We start from the raw sequence: 22,624 nt of genomic DNA on the forward strand, positions 1-22,624 counted from the left end.
ATCCCCTTCCTTCAGAGAAACAGTGATGTATTAAAGCTCTCAACCAAATATCATGTATGTACAAAGTCTAGTCAGAGCTAGAAACTGGCAGCATAGGCCATTATCATTAGGCAGAGCAAAAAGACCACCTTGAGCAACCAAGTTAGGGTGTTATGAAAGAACAGAAACATTTTGGCTATTTAATTTAGTATTATTACAATTATATTGAGAGGAAGCTGGGAGGCTTTTGCCAGAGTATCTTCTTTTGATGCTTGGGCCCTCTGCTCCTTGACTTGGAGGAAAGTGAGTCACTCTTTGCTGTTTTGCCTCAAGCAATAAAGTTTCTTGGGTTGGCCCTACCACAGGCATGTGAAATAAGCTCCAATTCCATTTAGTTCCTGTTTCCAAATAGGAGTATGCTGCAAATCTGCCTTACTGTACTTGGTACTCTTTACAAACCACACACGCACCCATACCCCAGAGAGAGATTGTGCTAGAAACCACAAATGCAATACTGGTTTACGCATAAACATGTGTACAAACTCACACAGCTGAGGTTGTGGTATTGGTATCTTACCCAAGCCTGCATGATAAAAGGGGAGGGGGGTTAGAAAAAGCCACACAGATATAGCTCCTTGGTTTTTAGAACACAAATACATAAATTTTTAATCTGAGAAAAATACAAAATGAAACCATGTACAAGTTATGTACAAACCCTTTTTACAAGACAATAGATTTATCACTGGATATTACATATGACAAAGTCAGGTAGATCATTTCTGAGCACCAGCATTTGCACTCTCTCTCTCATTCTCTCCTTCCAAACCTTAGTCACACAAAAGAAATCATAAGGAAAAAAAGAAAGGATGAAGCCACACTCCTTTTTCTTGATGAACTTTTGAGTTAATGCCCCAGGCGTTTTCTATTGTACCTTTGGGAGAAACAGCTGGCTAAGACAGATGCCTCTGTAAGTTATAGTCCCATATTAGCTTCTCTGCTGGGAGCATGGGGAGAGTAGGTAGGCCACATTTGACGGTTCATAAGATTTCTAAACTTAATTGCAGGGTTTTCATGGCAGGCACTTTAAAAATTTGCAGACTTTTGTGCCCAGGGCACTATCCAAAAATAATATATATAGATATAGATATAGATATTAAAAATTGCATTTAAAATATATCTCTCATCTTCTAAAGTCCACCTCTCAAACACCGAGGGCTTTGCTTGAATGCTTCCCCTCCTTATAAATTCTTCTTAAATAGTCTTACCATACAAATCTAATATTTCTTCTTAAATTTTAGTTATATGAATAACTGCATTTTTCTTTTCTTGATAGAAAGCCTTTAGATCAGAAACTAATGGGGAACAGAAATGAACTTGGAGATGAAAGATGCAACAACAGCTATCACAAAACAATATGGAATTTTGCTTACTCAGAAATCCAGTGGAAGTGTATTTGGGTGATCAGTGCATAGAGAATGCATTGCTGCCAGGGTTGAATGTTTGTGCCCTTCAGCATGGGCCTCTCAGTCAGTGAGGGAGGCAGCCTGCTAAAGTTAGCGCAACCAAGCTGGCTTAAGAATGCTTCACTGCTTTCATGCTAGAGCATCATTTGCAGGCAGGGTTGCCAGGACAGATGTCTAAGGAGCAAGGGAACACTTTGAACCTGAAAGGAGGGAAGTTGTTTGTGAAATCTGTGGCTGTTGTGAAAATGAAGGAAACCCAGTTGTCCTGGTTCTGCAAAGGTGATATGTGCATGGATTTCAGTCCCACATGGAACCCTACATTGTTATCCCAATGACTGTCCTCACATGATATGGATGTGCATCTATGTTATGTTCTATGGAACTGTGATACCGGATGGCAGGTGACCCTGGCAGCTGCATGCCACAAAATGAGCCCTTAAATAGATGCTACTGTGTGGTGTTCTCTGGTGTCTGAAGACCATGTACAGTATTCAGAAGGGTGATGTGGCTGGTCTTGCTGTGGCAGACCATGTCACGAATGCTGAGTTGTGAATGCATGGATCATTAACCCACTTGTAAGTTATTGCTCTTGTCTTGTGGCAATTTATGCAGCTTATTATTGCAAAAAGTATTTAAGCATGTGTTTCTGCAAACAAAGCCCTCAAGTTGATCCATTTGATTTTTCCTCTCCAGGGCATCCAGACAAGAATAATAGAAACTAATACTGTTTTCAGAATTTTCTTAAATATATAGTGAAAGCTTTCTGTAATTGCCTTCTGTATCGCTACTAAAGCATATGCTTGAGGGAATAATATTCACCTCTCCACAATGTTTTTGCTTTGTTCTCCCTCCTTAAAATATAAAAGAAAAATGCTCAAGTATCAAGCTTATATTTGGCAAAATTGGAAAGGATGTGGTAGAAAGTAGCCTAAGATCCCCCACTCTCACTTGTGATTGCTCCTACTAGTTGTACAAGGCAAATTGCACAGACTACATTGTTCCTCACAACTGTAGCGATTTCAGCTATAGCCTCTACAGCCACACTTTGATATGGCTAACTCTTCGATACACAATGGTAGCTGGAACAACATTTCATAATAGATTTTTCCCCAGTAGAAGCAGAGCTGGGGTGGTCTGAGGAGGACAAGGCTGCCACTGCTATGGGTCCAGTCCATGCCATGGAAATAGGAAGAAGGCAGAACGAGGAGTGTAGAAGAACCAGTGGGAGTTTCTGTGCTCAGTCAAGAGAGAAGGAGGCAGAGACAAAAAGGACCTGGGCTGTTGTTTTGAATACCTTTTGGAGTAGGATAGGAAGTGCACATGTGATTTCCCCTGTTCTGCTTTTCCATAGTTGTTTGGTTCCAGAAGGCATTCAAAATAACCAAAACTGTACACAGAATTGTCCATAGTTTCACTCTAGGGGGTGGCACATTTCACCCCAAATTGTTCCAGAAAGTCATGGCAGATTAGATTAAAATTTCACACTCTCAGAAACTGATATGGAGACCACCCTAACTCCCAATTTCTAGGCAGCTACAAGAGAACTGTGCTACTCACTATGTTTCCCCCCTCCTTGTTCCTTTTAAAGCACATGGCCAACAAACGTTTATGATGGCAGAAGCACTCTGGAGGAAGTTATATGGCAAGGAGTGTCTTCTCCTAAAGGAGGAACTAAGGAGGAAGAAAGGATGGAGAGCCAAGGAGAGAGATGCCAACTCCTGCAGCTCTGGTGATAATGATTTATAGTGAATTTTGCTGACTGAGATGGCTTTAAAAGGAGATTAGATAAATACATGGAAGATAAGGCTATCAGTGGCTACCAGTCATGATGGCTAAATATTCCTCTGTGTGCCTCTGTATATCAGTTGGTGGGGAACATGAATGAGAGGATGGTGTTTGCATTCATGTTCTGTTTGTGGGTTTCTCATAGGTCTGTTTGGCTAATGCACAAACTGCACTGAGCTAGCTAGGTTTTTGTCCTGACCAAGCTCAGCTCTTCTCACATTCTGATATTCTTAAAGAGGCTTTGTTACTAGTTTTGCTGGGAAGGCTGGAGAATAAGGCAACCAAAATATTCAGGACCTTTCCCACTAAGGAAAGGTTAAAGTGGTTGGGTCCTTCTGTACTTCAGAAGAAAAATCTGGGGGGAAGGGTTTGTATAATTTTATAATATAATGCATGGAATGAAGAAAAGAGATGCCAGTAATTGTTGGGTTTTTTCCTCCCTTTGTGAGATCAGAACTTGAGGTCATCCAGTGAAATTTCTTGGAAATAGATTCAGAATTAACAACATAAATCGTTTTCAGCATAATGCTTGCATGATTTAAACAGAACTAATTACCAAAAGATGAGCTGGTGGTCTCTGGCCTAATGGGCTTTGCTTGTAGGCTTCCCAGAGGCATCTGTTTTCTCACTTTGGATTAACTGCTGGACAAGATGGATTCTTGTTCCATCTAGAGGCCTCCATCCAAAGACCTCATCAGATGTCTGTATGATAGCAGATGACACCATGGTGCAATAGATAATGGTAGGCTATCAGAGACTGGATATTTTGTCAATATTTGACTGCAGTCAAATTTTTGTTTGTCAATTGACTGTTGTTACAGTATGCTTCATTCAGCCATGCAATTTGTTCCCCTATTTGACTTAGAAATTAGAAAAGTTATCTATTGGATGGAAATGCTCAGAATCCCTTAACCATCTCCTAGCCATGTTGACTCTTGGTAAAGTAGTAATTTTAAAAAATCATTTTTCTGAGCTCTTATTAGGAATGAAGCCACAAGCTTCACATAAATGAGAGGGAAGATTTGATAGGCATTCACATCATTTTTAAGTGCCATTTTAAAAAAAAATTATACATTACAATTGGTGAGAAAACTAAACAACATCTCTTGGCCCAGCTTCCCAAAACTTGACAGAAATGTAATTCACGCATGCTCTAGTCATCAGCAGAATGGATCTACTGCTCCTCATGCAGCTGATGCCTGATAAATTAGGTTTGTGAAGAAAATGCAATTGTTGTAATAGTGTCACAGTCATGACTATAAAACAGTTATGGAAGTGTAAATCTACATAACTGTTTCATATTCATGATTATACATTTTTTTTACATTATTGGCACAATGATAACCTTCTGCCCAACCTATTTTACTGGGCATAACTACATGAGGAGAAAGAGATTGATTGATCTGCTGGTGACTGGAGCCCAAGTATAAGGAAGAGGGATCAGGCCAGGAGAGGATACATAATTAAATACACTTATCTAAGTAGTTGATACAGGACTACTGCCATTTTCACTAAGGATGGGTAGGAAAGAATGGCCCAATTCAGCTCCAGCCAGAAGTGGGTCTGATCCCCGCTGACTGAATGGCCCACTCTGACGTTGTGCCATCCTTACTGGGGCTGACTAGTGCTTCCAGGAGCCAGATTATCCCAGCTCCTTTTTGTTCCAGTCCAAAGGAACAGAGCCTAGCCTTGGTACAGCTTCCAGCTGCTTTGGAGGCATGTGTCATCTAATCACCATGCCTCCAAAGTGGTTGGAAGTCTCTTCTTTCTGCCATATATTTTGCCCCCAAAGTCATAAGAGTAGTCTCAATGCTCAGTTGCATTATGTGCAGGCACAAGTGAAAGAAACCAGGTTTTCATGCTATATGGACAGTCCTAAGCATGAGGTATCAGTTCACAAGCCTGGCTCCCCTATAAATTTCAGCCATGGATGACCTACAAAAGAATCACTTTCAGGTGGATACAGCAGACTTGTGAGTAGGTCCTTAGCCAGACACTTAACTTTGTTTAATCTATTTACTATTTACTATTTACATAAAAGTTGCCCTGACATAATAATGCAAAACTACTACGCCGAATCCTAGTTTCAAAGCACTTGCAATGGTGATTTTGCTGAAGTGAAGTAGGCTTAGATCTGGTCTGCCCTCACATGAGCTGCCTTGGGTTCTATCATGAAAAATATAAATACAAATGAAATGATTAAACAAAATATGAAAAGCAGGTATAACAAATTCACATGTTAAACCCTCCTTTGCCTGTGAAAATTCCCAATTCCTCCAGGGGACATTTTAATAATAAAATACTATAATAATAAACAGGACCAACAAGGCAATTCTGGAACACAGCAAATTCCTGCCATAGTATTGGAAAAAAGTGTGTCCTGTAATCTGAATAAATTAATGGAAACTAAAAAACAGTGGTTCTACATTGTTTGCTCTTTTAGTTGCCATCTGATTTTCCATTCTTGCAGTCATTCCGCTGAACTTATGAAGAACTTTGCAAATTTTGGTAAATTCCAATTTAGAAAAAACACCAATCTGAAATAAAATTTTAACCATCTTAGAATAAAGAAGACCATGACTGGACTCTTGTTGGTTATCCTAAAATACAGTACTGTAGATGCATTTAATCAATTGCTGGATGTTAAGTCAATGCATAGTTAGGTCCCAATGATTTAATGGATCTACATCAGTCTAATTTTGCAAACGTCTTGTTGAAAAGACTGAACAAAATTCTCATCCATTCCTAGTTATGGGGAAGGGCAAGGAAACATTTAGGGCATTGGAAGCTTTCTTTCGGTTCTTGCCTATTTCACCCTATCTGACCACATATCCTCAACAGACTGCCCATAACCTCGCAGCACGAAGGGCTAGAATATTGCTTTGAAATGATAATAAAAGCAAGCATTGTTTTTAAATGATAATAAAAAAGATTATATTTTCCAGACATTGTTATTCTGTGTAGCAGATCAGCTTTTGCGTTTTGCCCCTCAGAAAACTGTGACATATACACATATTGATTCCCTCAGAACCATGAGCAACTACAAGAAGGAAATAGTAAGAAAGCTTCCACTATAATCCCAATCCATAGTCTTCTTTGTCTATATATGTTTATATATGTGGCCGAATAGATATACAACTTTACTGTTGAATTAGGAGGATCATGATCTAATATTTTAGTTATGTGTTCCAACTTCACTGTTGCAAAAAGGTATATGTATAAGGTGTATAAAGTGGCCTTTCTAAGAAACAACCACCATTTTAAAAGAAGGAGGTCATAACCTGATCATATGAATTTTCTATGCTTTCATAGAACAGTCAAACAATCCAGTGTGCTAGGACTTAAATTGAATGAAGTCTCTTGGCATTGAGGCATGCTGTATTTTGTCTTGTGCAGTTCATGAATGAAAAAGGAGTACAGACTTGGGTGCAATCCCATGTGCTTTGGTGCAACCTCCATCAGGTTGCAATTGGGCCTTTCCATACATACTTGAGGGATTGTTCCCTTTGAAAATAGTATTTTAAATAATCTAATGTAAAATCCAGAATACAAATTGCAGCCTGCCCGTAGATTTACAGTGGTAGCATCTCTCAAGGCTAGAGCCCCCATAGGTTTGGGGCATTGTGATATGGGTAAATAAAACTGTTCATTTGCTTTTATTTTTTTTAGTGGTGAAATAAGTACTTTTGAGAAACAATCCAATTTTCATACATTATATTCACAGTTGTTGCTTCCCCTCCTCTTTGAATAACTAAGTCTACACAACATAATGACAAAGTAGTCACAGTCCAAGAAGTCACTCTGGAATTAAGCCTATTAGGTGTAAGTATGAATATATTTGTACTGCAGCCAGTAGACAAACATTAAAGCTGAGATAGTTTTAGCTTAAAATATTGGGTTATATAGTGGACACCTTTATCTGCTCAGGACTTTGATTCACTGATATTACTCTAATGATAACAATATCACAGAATGTTGAATCTCAGCATTTTTACAACTTGGCACAATTACAAAGCCTAATATTAGCTTGTGTACTGGGACCCAATGTCATCTTTTCCCTCAGTTTTATCGCCCCCTTCTTTCCCCAAGATCACCTGCCCCAGTTCAATCTAGATCAGCAGTTGATAATTTAAACCGGAGAAAGGTGCTACATTATTTAGAGCCTCAAATGCTGGGGTTGCTATATACTGCAGCACAGATATGAAACATCACAATTTTGTCCAGTGACTAGAAAAGCTTGCTGGCCATTTTTGTGAAAAAGAAAAGAAAAGAAGAAATCTCTGACTGAGCTGCAGGCCTTTTCTAAAGGCCTTTTGCATGTTATATTAAATACATTCATTATTTTCTGTTACTACATTTATGCTTGTTTTGGTATAAACTTTATGGGCAGAGTCCCCCAAAGCTTGGAAATTAAATGTTGATTTCTAACACCTAAAAAGAGAAGACAGAAATTAGGTGGCTGTAAGCATAGCATGAGCAGTGTGTCTGAACCACAGTGTTTGCATCACAGAGCTCACCTAATATCTGGACATATTACAATTGAGAGGCTGGATTTGTCCTTTATCAGCATGAAAGGCCATTGGCAAATTGTGATATGGAAATTAGTTTTGTCACTTTGCAGGGAGCAATACTGGAGGCTGAGTCAAAGCCAAAGCCAGCCTTTCTTCAGCTAAACACAGATTATAGTGTAAAATATCATGATCGACTACTTATCAACTTCTTTTTGTACAGGATTGGATGAAAGTCCTTGGTGAGAAACTTTAAATGTCCATGGATGACTGCTGCAATCCTGAAAGGTGCGGATAATAGATGGTATGAAGCAGAGAAAGAAAGCAGCCTCACCTGTACAACAATCTGGAAGTTACCATAACTAGTATATTGACTATGTGCTGCATTTTTTGTTTTACACTAATGTTTGCTACCTTATTGCCACTGACTGTTACCCATTTATGCTATTTTGGACCTTATAATTACCTGTAAGGAAGTTGTTCTGTATGAACATCTGTATTAGCTATGGTGTTAAACAGATGCATAATTTCAGAATAAAGTTAATTCTACAAAAATATGACGTTTCCACTTTTTCAAAATAAATATGCTTCAGTTTATTAATAGCTGGTGTCAATGCTAAACAAAATACACGTCTTTCAGGAAAGAAACATTCTAGTAAACTCTTCTTTGCTTCTTCTTCTTTGATTTACTAAAATACAAGTGGACCTTTTTTTAAAATACATTTGTCTCTCTTAATTACATTTTTCCTTTTGAGTTGTGGCCATCATTCTCCTGAAAGACATAGAACGCATCAGGAATATAGAATTTCTTTCTTTCTTTCTTTCTTTCTTTCTTTCTTTCTTTCTTTCTTTCTCCCCCCCCCCCCTTTTTCCTCTTTTTTTTTTCTTGGAGTCTGGCCACATTTGCAGCTGTTTTGTTAAGGGAAAATACTTGACAATGAAATAAAGAAAAAAATATATTTTCTTTCTAATAAATAAAAATAATTTAAAACGCTAGAGGCTATACATGACGGCTTTGATTATGTTCTTTTATAAATGAAATAAGTTTCCAAAATACATGGAAGCAAATATTAAAGGCAGACAAACAAAATTCTGTCTACTTTGCGTTCTGGCAAACACTTGCCTTCTGTAACTTTTTCCGCCAGTGGTTCAGCATGAAAGAGGAATAAATGTCACATCACCATTCATGAAGTCTGTCAGTTTGTTTGTTTGTTTTTCTCTGTTTTTTAAAAAAATGTTCTGGCCTTCTGCGAGTCAACATTCATCTTCAACTTCTCTGATAGGTGGTATCAAGCTGCTTGTAGACTTATACTGATTGATCTGATTGGCCATGTGTGTGCTCATGGGCTTGATTTGAATGTTTCTGGGGTAGGCATTTTCTGGCTCATCTGTAAACCATTTCTTTTCTGCTGAAGAGCAAAACGGATAGAGAGACAGAACAAGGGAGGAGGAAAATGAAAAGTTTCATTAGTGCCATGCCAACAGCAGTTCAGAAAAGTGCATTTCGGTTACCAAAAAAAAAAAAAAAAACCTAAAAATGACTTTTAATAATGGCTGGCAGTGAAGAGCTGAAGACTCTGCAAACTGGAAAACACTCATTAGAAGAAAGAAGGAAAAATTTGCAAGGCTGAGGGCAAGGGGTTAAAAAGAACTGGCCTATGACTGACTGACACCTGGGACAGACGGTCCTGAAGTGGCGTGCCGCCAGCGATACTAGGGTTAGGGACCGCAACCAACCGCACGGTACCTAACCCTAGCATGGCACAGCGGAGGCATCATGGCAGCATCCTGTCCATGTGGGTGCCGCCATCTTGACGTAAGTGACGCACAGCATATACACGTTTCTGCGCATCACTTACATCACAAGTGCACCATTGGCGTATTCGTGACATCCACCCAGCGACTCAAAAAGAACCTGTTTTTTCCAGGTTCTTTTTACTCTGGACGGATGCTGCATGGTTTGGAGGCTGCAGCGTCCCTCTGGAGGGAAACAGGCCACGATACATCGAGCCTTTTTTAAAGGTATGTACCAGGCCTTACTTATGGAAGGTACCCAGGCCTTTTAATAAAGAGTGTAGGAAGTGCTGCTTGCTCTTTTCATGGGATCAGTGCTCAGTTTTTAGGATTGTTTCGATTAGCACTGAGATGAATTTGTTTTGATATATTTTCCTGGAAAGTCTCCATTGTGAATTATGAAGCCAAATAATTTCTGTAAATTGTGAAATGCATGTGACTCCTATTGTGAGGAAGAGATGTTTCCCTTTCCCATCAAAATAGGTTTATATTCCTATAATACCCCTGGCTAATGTACTCAGTTCTCAAACATATTCCATAAATTTGTCCCATGCAGTAATTTTGTCACTGTCCTACCTGCTAGTATGTTCACACTGATAGATCCATTTTGGTTGGACTCCTTAGGTGGTTTTACACAAAATAAAATATCTGAATACATTGCTGTGCTGGTATCCTATCTAGGGTAATGATTTATGTATGTGACGCCAGAGGAATTATTAATGAACCCTGCTAAAGGAAAATGGGCCTGTCTTCTGTTGAAAGTGGGGGGTTTGTTGTTGTTGTTCGATGTCCAAATTTAGTGTGTGTACCAGCAAAATAGCTAATACTGAGAGGTTTTATTCTCCTAGCAGCTTATTATATGTCATTTTACACCAATTGTGAAAACCTTTTAATTAACATTTTAAAAACGGGAAGTATCCTGCACATTAAAGAAGGGAACATTGCAAATATTCCATGTTCAGGAGATGCATGCTTCCCTCCTCAAGGAAGCTTGTATGATTCTGAACCAGGTTTTTCACTCTCTAATTAAGTTTGCTCTGATTTGAACAGATTGGCCGATAGGAATTCATAATGTTAAATCTTGCACAGCGAAGCTAACTGATTAAGTGCCTTAAATTATTCTTCCTGACAAAATGATAAAGTTACAATCTGTTGTAAGATGATCTACAGCTTGCCAGACTCCTACAGCTTCCCTCTATATCCATTTATCTTTTTTGTCAAGCTGGGTTTTACACATATATAGCCATAGATCTTTTAAAGTCATCAGAACATCTGAATTGTTAATGAGGCTCTAAGGGAAAGGCTGCTGATGGGCTGGTTTCAGAAAGGTTGTAGGGAAAGAAGACTGGGAAATGTGTACACATCAAAATAATTTCAGCTCCATTTAAAAACCATTTAGTTCAAGTGTGACACATGAACCATTATGCATTTGTGGAAACCAATTTTGTATGATCTACGGTTAAACTAACCTTTCAGAGAGGTGTTAAAACATGATGGTTCTCATGTTTTAAAAGCCTCGGAAGATCACACAAACAATTTCAAACTAACAGTTATTCAAATGCTTTGTATTTAAATTATTTTTTCAGAGAAGTTAAGCCTGTATCCTTTTTATCTCTGTCTCTTTTACCATTAGCATTTGTCAGATGTACTGCTTTACAAACTTTGCTTTAGATGAGGGAGAACTTGGAAAAATATATTTGAAGTCTGGGAGTGTCTAAAAAAGGAAATGATGTTGCATCATGATCCAACGGGAGGAAATGTTCCTGCCAAACAAAGGCCGTTTGCACATTTTTCTGTACTGAAATGCCTGCTCACCCAAATGTGCTCCCTGCTCTCTTTGAATAAACCAGGATTAGGATTTTCAGCTTCAGGACGTACGCATGAGACATCACTTTAGTCTTGCATTTCCTCCTTCTGACACAGAGTCCTCCATTGATATAGGTCTTGGGGGAGCAGCATAACCTGCTCTTAATAGACAAATTGTAGCCCTCATTTGTGAGATGGGAAAAGCCTTCCAGAGAATGTTTGCTGAACTTGTCAATAGTCTGTTGTTGACATACATGGGCAATGTATGTACTTTTAGGCCTTTTCTGAAGGGGGTAATTAATACCTCCTCGTGCAATAAATCTGTCAAGCACAACATAAGTTTGAGCATTAGAGTGCAAACCCAATTTCAGTGGACAGGGAGCTACTGAGCAATGCCCAGCTACAGTTCCTAGCCAACAGAAAAGAACAGATGTCCTCCTGGATGTCCAGGGTATCATTGAGCTTCTGCTTCTTCCCTTAGTGGGCAGATTCTTCCTCTGACTCACTGGCTATCTGGGGACATGAAGTCTGAAATTTTCTTCTGGTTGGAGAAATGCAACCAGAAACTGCCTTGGTGCTCCTTGTCCTCCAGTGGCCTCTAAATGGCCACTGAGAGGCTTTCCAACCATTTATTATTATTATTATTATTATTATTATTATTATTATTATTAACCTTTATTTATAAAGTGCTGTAAATTTAAGTATTGGGTGTGGAAAGGGAACTCCAATGGAAGTGTGCTTCATCCTGGCCTGTGTTAGCTTCCATTGAAATGCTTCAGACGTCTGACCTGGACCTCAAATTTTCCTTTCTGCAAAACCTGGTGGCAATACTGCTCAGGCTGGAATCCTGTTGGTACATGATGCCAGTATAACATTCCTGGAAGTGACATGGCTGCTAGAGGTAAAAGGCCAAGGGTGCAGTAACAATGATGGAATGCAGACATTGGAGAAACCGACTCCTCACTCAGAGGCACTAAATTTTGTCTGTCTTCCCTCACTACCATTGCACAACACCACTAACATGGTGCACTGACAGCACTCTGGTTAAGATGGCTGAAGCATGTAACAATCTCACAGTGGTAAGTTATTTTCATGTTGGTAGCAATGACTAGAAGGGGGATTCACAGCACTCTGCGTGGAGACAACATGAACAAAATATGGTAAAAAAATACGTGAGAAGTGCTGTCTCTGTGAGGTTTCCTAGACAAGTCCCGGAGAGTAAATCAAAACTTTCTACCTATTTTAGGGCTTCCACTGTATTTCTCATTCAATTGTACTGTGATCTCAGTACTGCATGAATTAATGTCTCCACTTTAGTGTCCAATAAACCCCTTTTCTGAACTAAAGAATGGTTTTCCCTTCCTGTACCTCGGTTCAAGCTACTGAGAAAAGTAGTTAAAGCAATTTTGAAGTTTCTAGTTTTGTAAATTTTTGCTGCAATATTAACTTATGTGTGTGTGTGAGTGAGTGGGGTGGGTAAAACATGCTCCACTCAACCTCCAATGCAATTTTCCACTCAGGGTTTTCCTACCATTAATTAAAATAAATTATAAGAGATCAGAAATGGGGTGTTTCTATATGCCGGTGTGTACAGAAATAGTTTCCCTGAAGGCAGTGCATAGAAAATGCTGCTTTCTGTCCAACCCCCAAATGCATATTTTGAGCAGATGCATATTTTGGGCTCCAAATGCCATCATGGGGAATCTATAATTACAGTACAGTCAGCGCTCAATTTTCATGGGGGATCCGTTCCAGACCCACCCCCATGCAAAAACGGAAACTTGCTGATATTCAAGCCCCATAGGCTTGAATGGGCATGCATGCCTGCGAGCGGCTGAGGGTGCACACCCCATTCTAACCCCCTCCATTTGCTCCTCATGAGTAAACGAGGGCCACAGATCTGAAGTCTGTGCAAACAGAGGGGCAACTGTATTTACTCCTCCCTTCATTAATGTATGGCCAAGTGAAGGTATTTCAAGTATACAAATTCTTAGGAGGTATAGAATTCTTACTACAAACTGTAGTCCGGGGGGGGGGGGGTCTAGTTTTAAAATAAGATCTATGCTGATATTTCTTTTTTAAAATTAAAATGGCAATAGTTAAGGTGGTGGTTCAGGAACAATCTTGTATGATTTTCTATTTTTTCCTCAAATTGAATATAAAAAAGTTTGGCAGGCCTTTCTCGAATAGATACCTGTCTCAAAAATCGGACCCTGTTAACCCTTTGAATCTGCAATAGCCACTGTTTGTTTATTGTAAGTTATTAAACTATGAGTTGTTTAACTGTTATTTTAGGAGGGTGGGATACTGGGATATGGGATTATACTGTTTTAATTTGTAATCTGCCCCGGTTGTCTTGGACAGAGAGGTGGAATATAAATAAAAATTGTATTTATTATTTATTATTTAAGGAGTATTTTATAGGCAACAAGGAAGTGAGTAGTTTGCAGGGGAATCTTATTATCACTGACCTCTTTAGAGTGTGTCTAATATGGTTTTCCCTGAAACCACACTTTGTGGTATGAAATTTGAGGACCTAAAATTAATCAAGATACCCAATAAGGCTTCTGTCTCCCACAACGGTGGAGATATATGTTGCTTCTCCTCCTACATAAGAGCTCCAATTTTATGGGTCATTTTGGCTGTTCTGCTTTCTCCCACATTTACATTTTTTTTTAATTCGTGGATATTCTGAGGCTCAAAATTCTGAAGATTCTGGTGGGATCACCAGTATGTTTGTCCTCTCATGTGTCTTCTCTTTTGATGCATAAAAGCAAAGATAGAATCTGATTTCAAAGGAAAGCATGGGTGGAAGGAGTTGAAACCTAAATCTTATCCAACGTTTGTTACAGGGAACTATTTACGATGCTGGTCCATAAGCAAAGCTCCAGTTCCTCTTACTGTGACTCCAGTTTTGATGTTAAAACTACATCTCCAATAATTTTATATTTTATACTAAGCTGAATATCACACTACACTGTTACAGCACTATTATTCCACTTTTCCTGCTTTGGTTGCCTCCCATGAAATCTTGGAATTTGCATTTCAGGTGGGGGCATTTAGAATTCTCAACCCTTAGGCCTCATTAAACTACAAACTGCATAATTCTACAAGAGACAGCCATAGCAATTAGAATAGAATAATAGTGCTATAAATCATTATAGTGTAATATTGACATAAGAGTCATCTTGGATTTTTCATGAGTATGGCATTCCAGACCACGTTGATCTCCTTCTTGGACAGACTAGTTTGGTAGATCATCGGAAAGGCTGTGGCCGTATCTTGTTTGCAGCAAAGCATTGGACAAAGTTTTCATTACAGCTTCACTGAGAAGATGAAAAAAATGAATGGTACTTTCTGATACTATGCAGTGAATCCAATACTGACCAATCCACCCATGACCAATTATTGGCTCAGCATCCTCCTGAGTTGAGAAGTCTCAAGTACAATGTCACAGGGCCCTGTCCTAGGTCTTTTGCTACTCAAACCTTTTCTAAATCACCTGGGTGAGAGTATATAGGGACTGCTTATCAGATTTTTTAATGACATGAATCTTGGAGAGAAAACCAGCACTGCAGAAGGCAGAATGAGGTTCAAATGCATCTAAATTGGCTGAACACTGAAGAAAACTAACAAGGTTAGATAAATAAGGACTGCATGAACACTGCACAATTGTCACAGTTTGACACTGCTTTAACTGCCATGGCTCAATGCTATGGAATTCTGGGATTTGCAGTTTTGTGATATATTAAGCCTTCTTTCTTAAGAAAGCTCTGGTGCTACAACAAACGACAAATCCCAGGATTCCATAGATTGGAGCCAGGACAGTTAAAGCAATGTCAAACGGCATTAATTTTGAAGACACTGTATCGATTTATACATTCATGGAAGTGTAAGGATAGAAGCATTGGATGGATAGACCTGGCTCAGAAAAGATTTAGGAGATTATCGCAAGGCAAACAAACAAACAAACAAACAAACAAACAAAAACCCCAACCCACCCAAACAAAACCAATTTACCCCTGCTGGGATACAGTCGCTTACGGGATGCAGTTGGGAATTATCACATTAAAAATACTGATGCCACCAAGAGATTCCATCCTGGCTGCATTCCGGTTCCCAGTTGCACTCAGCTGGCCAATTTGCAAATGCAGGAGCTTCCTGAGTTTGCAAAGCAGCCTGCTGAGCATGGCTGGGAGCTGGGATGCCACCAGGATGCAGTTTCCCAGTGGCATTTTTAATGTAATAATTGCATATGGCATTCCATAAGTGGCTCTATCCCAGATAGTCTAAACCAAATGTGGCCAACTTTTCTTTTCATGCTTGGCTATTTCTGGACCTGGTGCTGACTGTGTTCAAAAGGGAAGAAAATGTTCCACAGGCCTGCCAAAATTCCTCACCTCTGTCTTAGTGGAATCTACAAGCTGAATGTGAACTAATAGTGTGTTGAAGCCACTGAAAAAGCTGCCGTGAGGAACACAGGAACACAGCATCCAGGTCAGAGCAACTAGATGCTTTCTATTTACCAAGAGTCAGGCTGCAGCTGACGTCTATTGTCAGATTTGGGCATCGCATTTGGAGGCAAACACAGATATGTCAGACTGCATCCCGGCAAGAGGAACCGAGATGATGTGAGGTCTGGAAACCAAGCTTTATAGGGAATAGTTTAAAAAGCTGGGCAGAGAAACATGTGGGGAAGATTGAGCCTGGGAAGGGCACGATAGAGAACTTTAAATATCTGGAGGACAAACTTGCTATTTTAGAAGGCAGGACTTGAACAAATGGGTGGAAATTGCAGGCAAACATAACTGGAACATTTTGAGAAATGGTATTTAAACTGTATTTAAACTGAGGCTGCATAGCCATCTGTGAGGCATGTTGCACCTCAGGGCAAAACAAATTACTTTTTTTCCAGGAAAAGAATGTTTTGCCCTCAAATATCCCCACTCCTAGGGATACAAGGGGAACTTTTGTCCCCCGGTTTCATTTTAGTTCCAGGAGAAGCATCCTCCAGCAGAAGTAACCTGGATATCACTATCTAGGTTACTTCCTGTTGGTAATAGACTTTTTTTGGACCCAAGATAGCTGAGATGACCAAAACATAAAAACATGGTGAAATTGCCCCCATCCTCTATAGCAGTGGTTCCCAAACTTTACTCCTCCAGATGTTTTGAAATTCAGTTCTCAGAATTCCTGATTTCTGGCCAAACAGTCTAGGCTTTCTGGGACTTGGAAGGCCAAAACACCTGGAGGACCAAAGTTTGGGAAACACTGCCCTAGAGGCATTGAGAACATTTGGAGGCAAAATTATAATACTTTATCTGGGAGTGTGGCCCTTCAAAGTCTCTGGGGGACTAATGTGTTCATCTAACCATTGCCCTTCCCCCCATGTACTGTACTTGCACCAGGCATTACAGAGCCTGAATTGAGAAGGAAATGGTTCTCATAGGTGATCTCTGAGATGTCCTCCAACTCTATCACTCTGTAAGCCCTTAGTAAAATCCTGAAGATCCCTAACTTTTCTTTTTTTGATACCAAGTACTGCTGCTCAGTCACATTATTTACCAATCCCTTAGCATTTTATGCCATCACGATTTGAAAATAAAATACAGCTAGCAGCTGTGGTTCAGTCATCACTTATATTAATAAAATGATGCTTCTCTCAGTAAAGCATGCCAACCTGCTGTAGCCACACTGTTAAATGAGGCTCCATTAAACATTGCTAGATCCCTCTTCTAGTGTAGACAAGGAGCACCCATCTTAAGCCTGGGCCACTACTTGTATGAACATGGCTCAATATTTTTGTGAAATGTCCAGTAGCAGAATTTAGGTGTAGAGTGGAACATTCACAGTAGAACATTTTCAATATGAAGGAAATGTTCTTCCCAAGCTCCTAAATGTTTTTATTTTTATTTTTCTACTTATTTATTTATTTAGCTGATTCAGGGCATCATGGCTCAATGCTGATTCAGGGCATTACTGCAGCGTTTGACCAGCTATTGTTATAATGCCTTGCATTTTTTTTTCAAAATTACCCCCCCTCCACAACCCCAGAAACTAGCAACTCACTGTATCACCAACCAGCTATATGACACTGCCATTGCAACAATGATGGTGCTTTGTATTGAGGGAAATTGTTCTTAACTTGCTTGCTGTGTGAGGGGAGTGTAACTGTGTGTTGTTCCTTCTGAACCTCTATAGTCTTCTGGATGTTGATCTCAGGGGGACAATGTGGGGGAGCATAGTGATATGAGTACTCTCTTGTTGCGCTGGTTTAATCCTTCTGCTAGTCACAAGCTCAGTCAGCAACTTTAGGCAAGCCACTGGTTTTGGTAAAGTAATAACACTTTCATACACATTTCTCCAGGAAGTCCAGGGCAGTATATGTTGACCTCACCTACCTTCATTTTATATTCCCAAGAGCTCTAGTTAAACATATTAGGGTGAGAGACTGTGACTGGTCCAAGTCATTCGTCTAATAAATAAAATGTATCATGGTTGAGTGGGGATTTGAGTGGACAGCCCTTTGGTCCTGATCAGATAATCAAACCACTATATCAAGCTGTTCTCTTGGCCTCAGATCTTTTTCTGCTATGGATAATACAACTATGGAGACTACAATTCTGGAGATCAGCATTTCAATCCTCACTTGGCCACATAAACCTGGTGGATGATCTTGACCAAGTCACACTCTTTCAGTCTCAGAGGAAGGCAAAGAAACACCCCCTCTGAAAAAAAATCTTGCCAAGAAAACCCTGTTATAGGTTCGCTTTGGGATCGCCATAAGTCAGTACTGACTTGAAGGCACTCAAAAACAACAACAACAAACCTTACAGGGTTTTTAAAAGTATTGCTGAGAAAATGCTATACAAATGCAAAGTATCTCAGAAGATTCTTAATATCCTGTGACATTTGCGGGATGTGGCTGATAAGTTGGTTAAGCCAACACATTTTGATTTATAGTCCATATTAATTACAGTCATATGTGTAGGATGTAGTTTCAAATGGGAGATGGCAGAGATATGAGAAGATAAGCACACAGGTTCAGCCAACCAATGTTGTTCACTTTTTTAAAAAAAGAAAAGAAAAATGTTACCAAGTGTTACATTTCTAAACACTTTATCAACACTGGGTCCTTCACCCAAAGACCCAGATCTCTAAATGAATTAACATACTGTATAAACAAACATCCCCATGCACACCCTTTCTGCTAAAGGAATCTACTTGTATATTGAAAGCAGTATAAACAAGAGGGGTGGTGTTACAGGGCACAATCCAGCAAGCTGTTATCTCCTGATCAGTCTTTTTTTTTTTGTTGACTTTCACTGGAAGGAATAGAAAGGCCAGACTGAACAACTATTTGCTGTATTGAGCACTCAGAGGCCCGAGTTAGTCATCAGTTGACTGAAAATTTTGCTCGTTTCAAATTTTTCGCTCCTGTTGCCAATAAACTAGTTATGATTGTCCCCGTTTTGAATACATAATATGAATTTTCCTCAAGTGCTTTTTTTTCCTACTATGGACAACTGCTTTCATATGGTCATCCCTTCCTCAGCTGGAGGAAATAAGATGTAGCATTAACAAAAAAGCAGGTCAGGTGGCAAAGCAGCAAGGGGTATTCCTCCCCACCCCTGTGTGAGTCTAAAGAAATTGGTAAAGTACTATAAAGTCAATATCACTACTGGAAAGAGAAGAATGGATGGTGGTGAACAGATATTGGGTGAGAGTAGTGGGATAAGTGGGACAAGACAAGATGGCACCACAGGAAAACAACGTCACTAAGTGAGGACCTAGATGTTGAGTTGGAGGACACGTGCAGCTGGAAACGCAAGCAGATGAAAGGGTTTTGAAAGGAAAGAAATCATAAGTCAGAATTCGGCAACAGCAGCAGCAACAGCCATTTGACTTTGGGTTTAGAAATAAAATGAAAAGAATAAAATTACAACAAATCCAAAATGAAACAAACAAACAAACAAACAAACTGAATAACTGAATCAAGTTTGGTAATGTGGTTTTTAATGTGTCACAAGTTTTCACAAGGACAAAGTTATAGAAGGAAAAAACCCCACAGCAGTTTTCTAGCTCATGCAGAACCATCAATTGTCATACCTTGGCCCATTCTATTCATCCTTGTCGCACTTTAGAAAGAGAAGTAAGCTATGTAAGTTTTACAAGGCTTTTAAACTGTCACGCGTCCTGTTGAGCACTTTAACTGGCACATCCTTGGTGTGTGTTAGGAAAAGTTTGAGGGCAAACATCAGGACCTTCTCTTGCAAAAGTGTGCAAATTTATCATGGTGATAAAGTGCTAGAGAAGGAAGATGGGGAAGAGGACAGCAATATTGCTTTTGGAGTTGGGGCTGGGAGTGGGTGGTTGATACAGGGCAAAATTAGTCTGAAAAGTATTCCAGCAATACCAACAAACAGTCACCCTTCATTTCAGATGACTGGGGATTCCCAGTCACCACTTTCAGTTTAAAAAAGATGCTTTGTGCATAACCCACATTGTCCCATAACCAGAAGTTGTCAGTAAAAGTGCTTGGCTTAATTGTCAATTCACACATCAAGCTTCTATGACCATCATGCTTTCAGGATAGGGAGGGAGGAGAGAAATACTATTTAGCAACTCCCCCCATTCTCCCCCAATACTTTCTAAAACATAGAGCACATGCCAGGCAACTAGCTAGCTTCTATATAAAGGGAAGGGATTAGGTAAGGAAAGGAAGGTGCAAAGGAGTTGTGCAGCTACAAGGAACTATCTTTCTGTAATGATAAATAAGTCTTTGTGAGAATCCAAGGTGCGATCCTGATAGTTTAGGAACTTAATCTCTTCTAAAGATAACTGTACTTCGTTTCCTATGAACTACATTTAAAATTATGTTACATTAGCATTGCTAGGACCTTGCTGAACAACATTGTGAAGCACATTGGCCTGAAATTTTTTAATAGGATTCTCTAACATCTAAATCTGCTTTAGAACTAGGTATGGCTCCCTGATTTGTGCAAATGATTGCAAAATGTCAGTTCAGAGATCTTCCTGTCTGTGCCTTCATTATAGTGATTCCCAAACTATTTTGTGGCACTGGAGGTTGACTTGGAAAATGAAGCTACCAGTTGTTATTAACCCACTGGAACAGAAAGGCCCTGGAGGGCAGTTTCCTCCTGTATATATGGGCAGTGGCATCATCTCAGGAGGTCTGGTATGGTGGAGAAAGGGTGCCACAGCTCCCTAACCCAACCCTTCATGACAACTGGTAAGGATGGAGGAATCTATAAATGATCTCCATCACCTAGAAAGTATCATCTCTAGATACCAAAGGCAAGGGCAAAATTACAGAGACCCATGTTAGCAGACCTCTCCCCACAGTTGTAACTGGGGTTGTTCTTCTTGGAACTGATAGCTAAAAATGCCACAGAAACAACATGTGACTTCACAGTTTGGGGAACTATGACAAGGCAGTGCTGAGAGTAGGCTTGGGCAACTCTGTCTAAAAGGTTATCAAATGATCTCATGCCAGGCAGTCTGTTCTGCGGGTTCTCAGAATTCTCAGTCAAATGGTATATCACTTTTTAGTTCAGCAAGGGCTAGGTAAAGGCTGTACTACCATATATTTTTGCTAAAATATAGCTAGCTAAAATAGAACTCCAGGTTTTCCTGCACATATGCGTGCAGTTTCTTCCTGGAGGTATTAATAGTTAACATTAAAATTAAGCTATCAGATCAGGAAGAAAAGGAAACAAGAAAAATATTTAATCCCCACCCCATATGATCCTTCCGTGAGGGGAAGGATTTTACTCCATTCTGTACATAAAGGTAAATAATTCACCTTTTAATAGAAGTAAAAGTCTCAGAAAGGTAGTTTCTAATGGTAGTTTCAATATTTATGGTACATGTGGCTTTTCATCTCAAATGTTAAAAGCGAGATAAAATATAGTTATCAGTGTGGCGATGTATAAAGAATTTAATAAGAAATTAGAATGTTTTTTTTAAAAAAAGAACACAACACTATTAAATCATGAGAGCTGAAAAACCCCATGCCTATTGATTTTAGCATAGTTCTACTATGAAGGGAGGAAGGCACTCACTCTTTAAAAAAAATAGTCTTGTGCACAATAGAGACCTGATATTGCTTTGTATAAAAATAGGTGAAGTAAAACTGTACAAAATGGTGCAAGGCACATGCTGTTTCCAGCTCAAGAGAGTACTCCCATTCCCAAAATGAGTTTACCCGAGATTAGAAAACTAACCAGGGGACAGCCCTAATTTCATGTGTGTGAATTTGTTCTTTTATAGCAGTGCCCCTTTAACAACAACACCCTTACATTAAATAACTTTCTTTCTGAAACTGATATCAGAAGTCACTGTTCACACTACACATATTCTAAACTGATATGCAGAGAGGTTATAGTAGGGAATTATTCACATCTGGTCTTAACTCTTTTCCACCTGCTCTGCATCATAAATAATCTTTGGTCCGTCTGCTTTGTTGCTGTTGTGCTTAAGGGTTTTATGGTATTGAAATAAAAATGACAATCACATGCACACTGTTATACATATGCAAAATATGTGTATAAAAATGGGAACTCCACAGGGGAGGCTAGGGAGAACAGGGAAAGCTATTATTGGACACACCAATTGGGAGGGTATGGGTGGTGGATACAGCTTCACACACGGTGGGAGTGGGTACACGTATCAAAGTCTATCTTCCTGCACATACTTCTGCTTTTCCCGGGAGTCCCTGGTCTTAGTGCGGTTCTGACGGTTTGCAGTTGCTGGGATAGAATGAACCGATGAGCTTTTCTTGCTAGATGTATAAGAGGAATGGGAAGAATGGGAGAGACTAGCCCGGGACTGGCCAGCATTGTGGTCGTACTGCATCAAACAGAAGATCCAGTCTGTCGGCACAAGTTCAAACTCATAAGGTGGATTGGCTATTACAAAACTGAAAAAGAAAAAGAACAGTAGTCTTATTTCCCTTTCATTGGTTTTCCATCTTTCAAATTATACACTAGCAATATTATCAGCTGACTGATTTAACATATATAGACTAAAGTGAGCATGTACTTCACAATCAGAGAAATTAAGTATTCATTGATGGTTATAGCAGTGCTCAGAGAGCCGTTTTCCCAAGAGTTCCTCTCACAGCACTACTGCAAATGTTCACAAAGTTGGTGGTGAGTAAGGTAATCATCAGAATCTTGCCATAAAATCCACCACAAGTGATCCATCTAAAGAATTCTAGAAGGTAAGTGTTTCAATATGAGTCTTTGGAGTTTATCGCACAGGCCC

General features: G+C 39.5%; 1 protein-coding gene across 26 annotated transcripts in view; it reads right to left on the reverse strand.

Moving 5' to 3' along the window:
* Positions 1–8,192: 8,192 nt before the first annotated feature.
* The window catches only part of KCNMA1 (potassium calcium-activated channel subfamily M alpha 1), a 612,911-nt gene continuing 598,479 nt past the window's right edge, over positions 8,193–22,624 (reverse strand). For 15 of the 26 annotated variants that reach the window (XM_042456624.1, XM_042456615.1, XM_042456607.1 and 12 more), the window contains 3 exons: positions 22,053–22,277; positions 19,445–19,473; positions 8,193–9,144 (listed from right to left, as the gene is read on the reverse strand). In XM_042456624.1, coding sequence (XP_042312558.1) covers positions 8,990–9,144; positions 19,445–19,473; positions 22,053–22,277 — 409 coding nt within the window. In that variant the 3' untranslated portion in view covers positions 8,193–8,989. The remainder of the gene's footprint in view (positions 9,145–19,444; positions 19,474–22,052; positions 22,278–22,624) is intronic. The other 11 variants (XM_042456625.1, XM_042456616.1, XM_042456608.1 and 8 more) reach the window with 3 other exon arrangements.

Source organism: Sceloporus undulatus, chromosome 3 (assembly GCF_019175285.1).
Source record: "Sceloporus undulatus isolate JIND9_A2432 ecotype Alabama chromosome 3, SceUnd_v1.1, whole genome shotgun sequence".
In the NCBI taxonomy this organism is placed as follows: Eukaryota; Metazoa; Chordata; class Lepidosauria; order Squamata; family Phrynosomatidae; genus Sceloporus; species Sceloporus undulatus.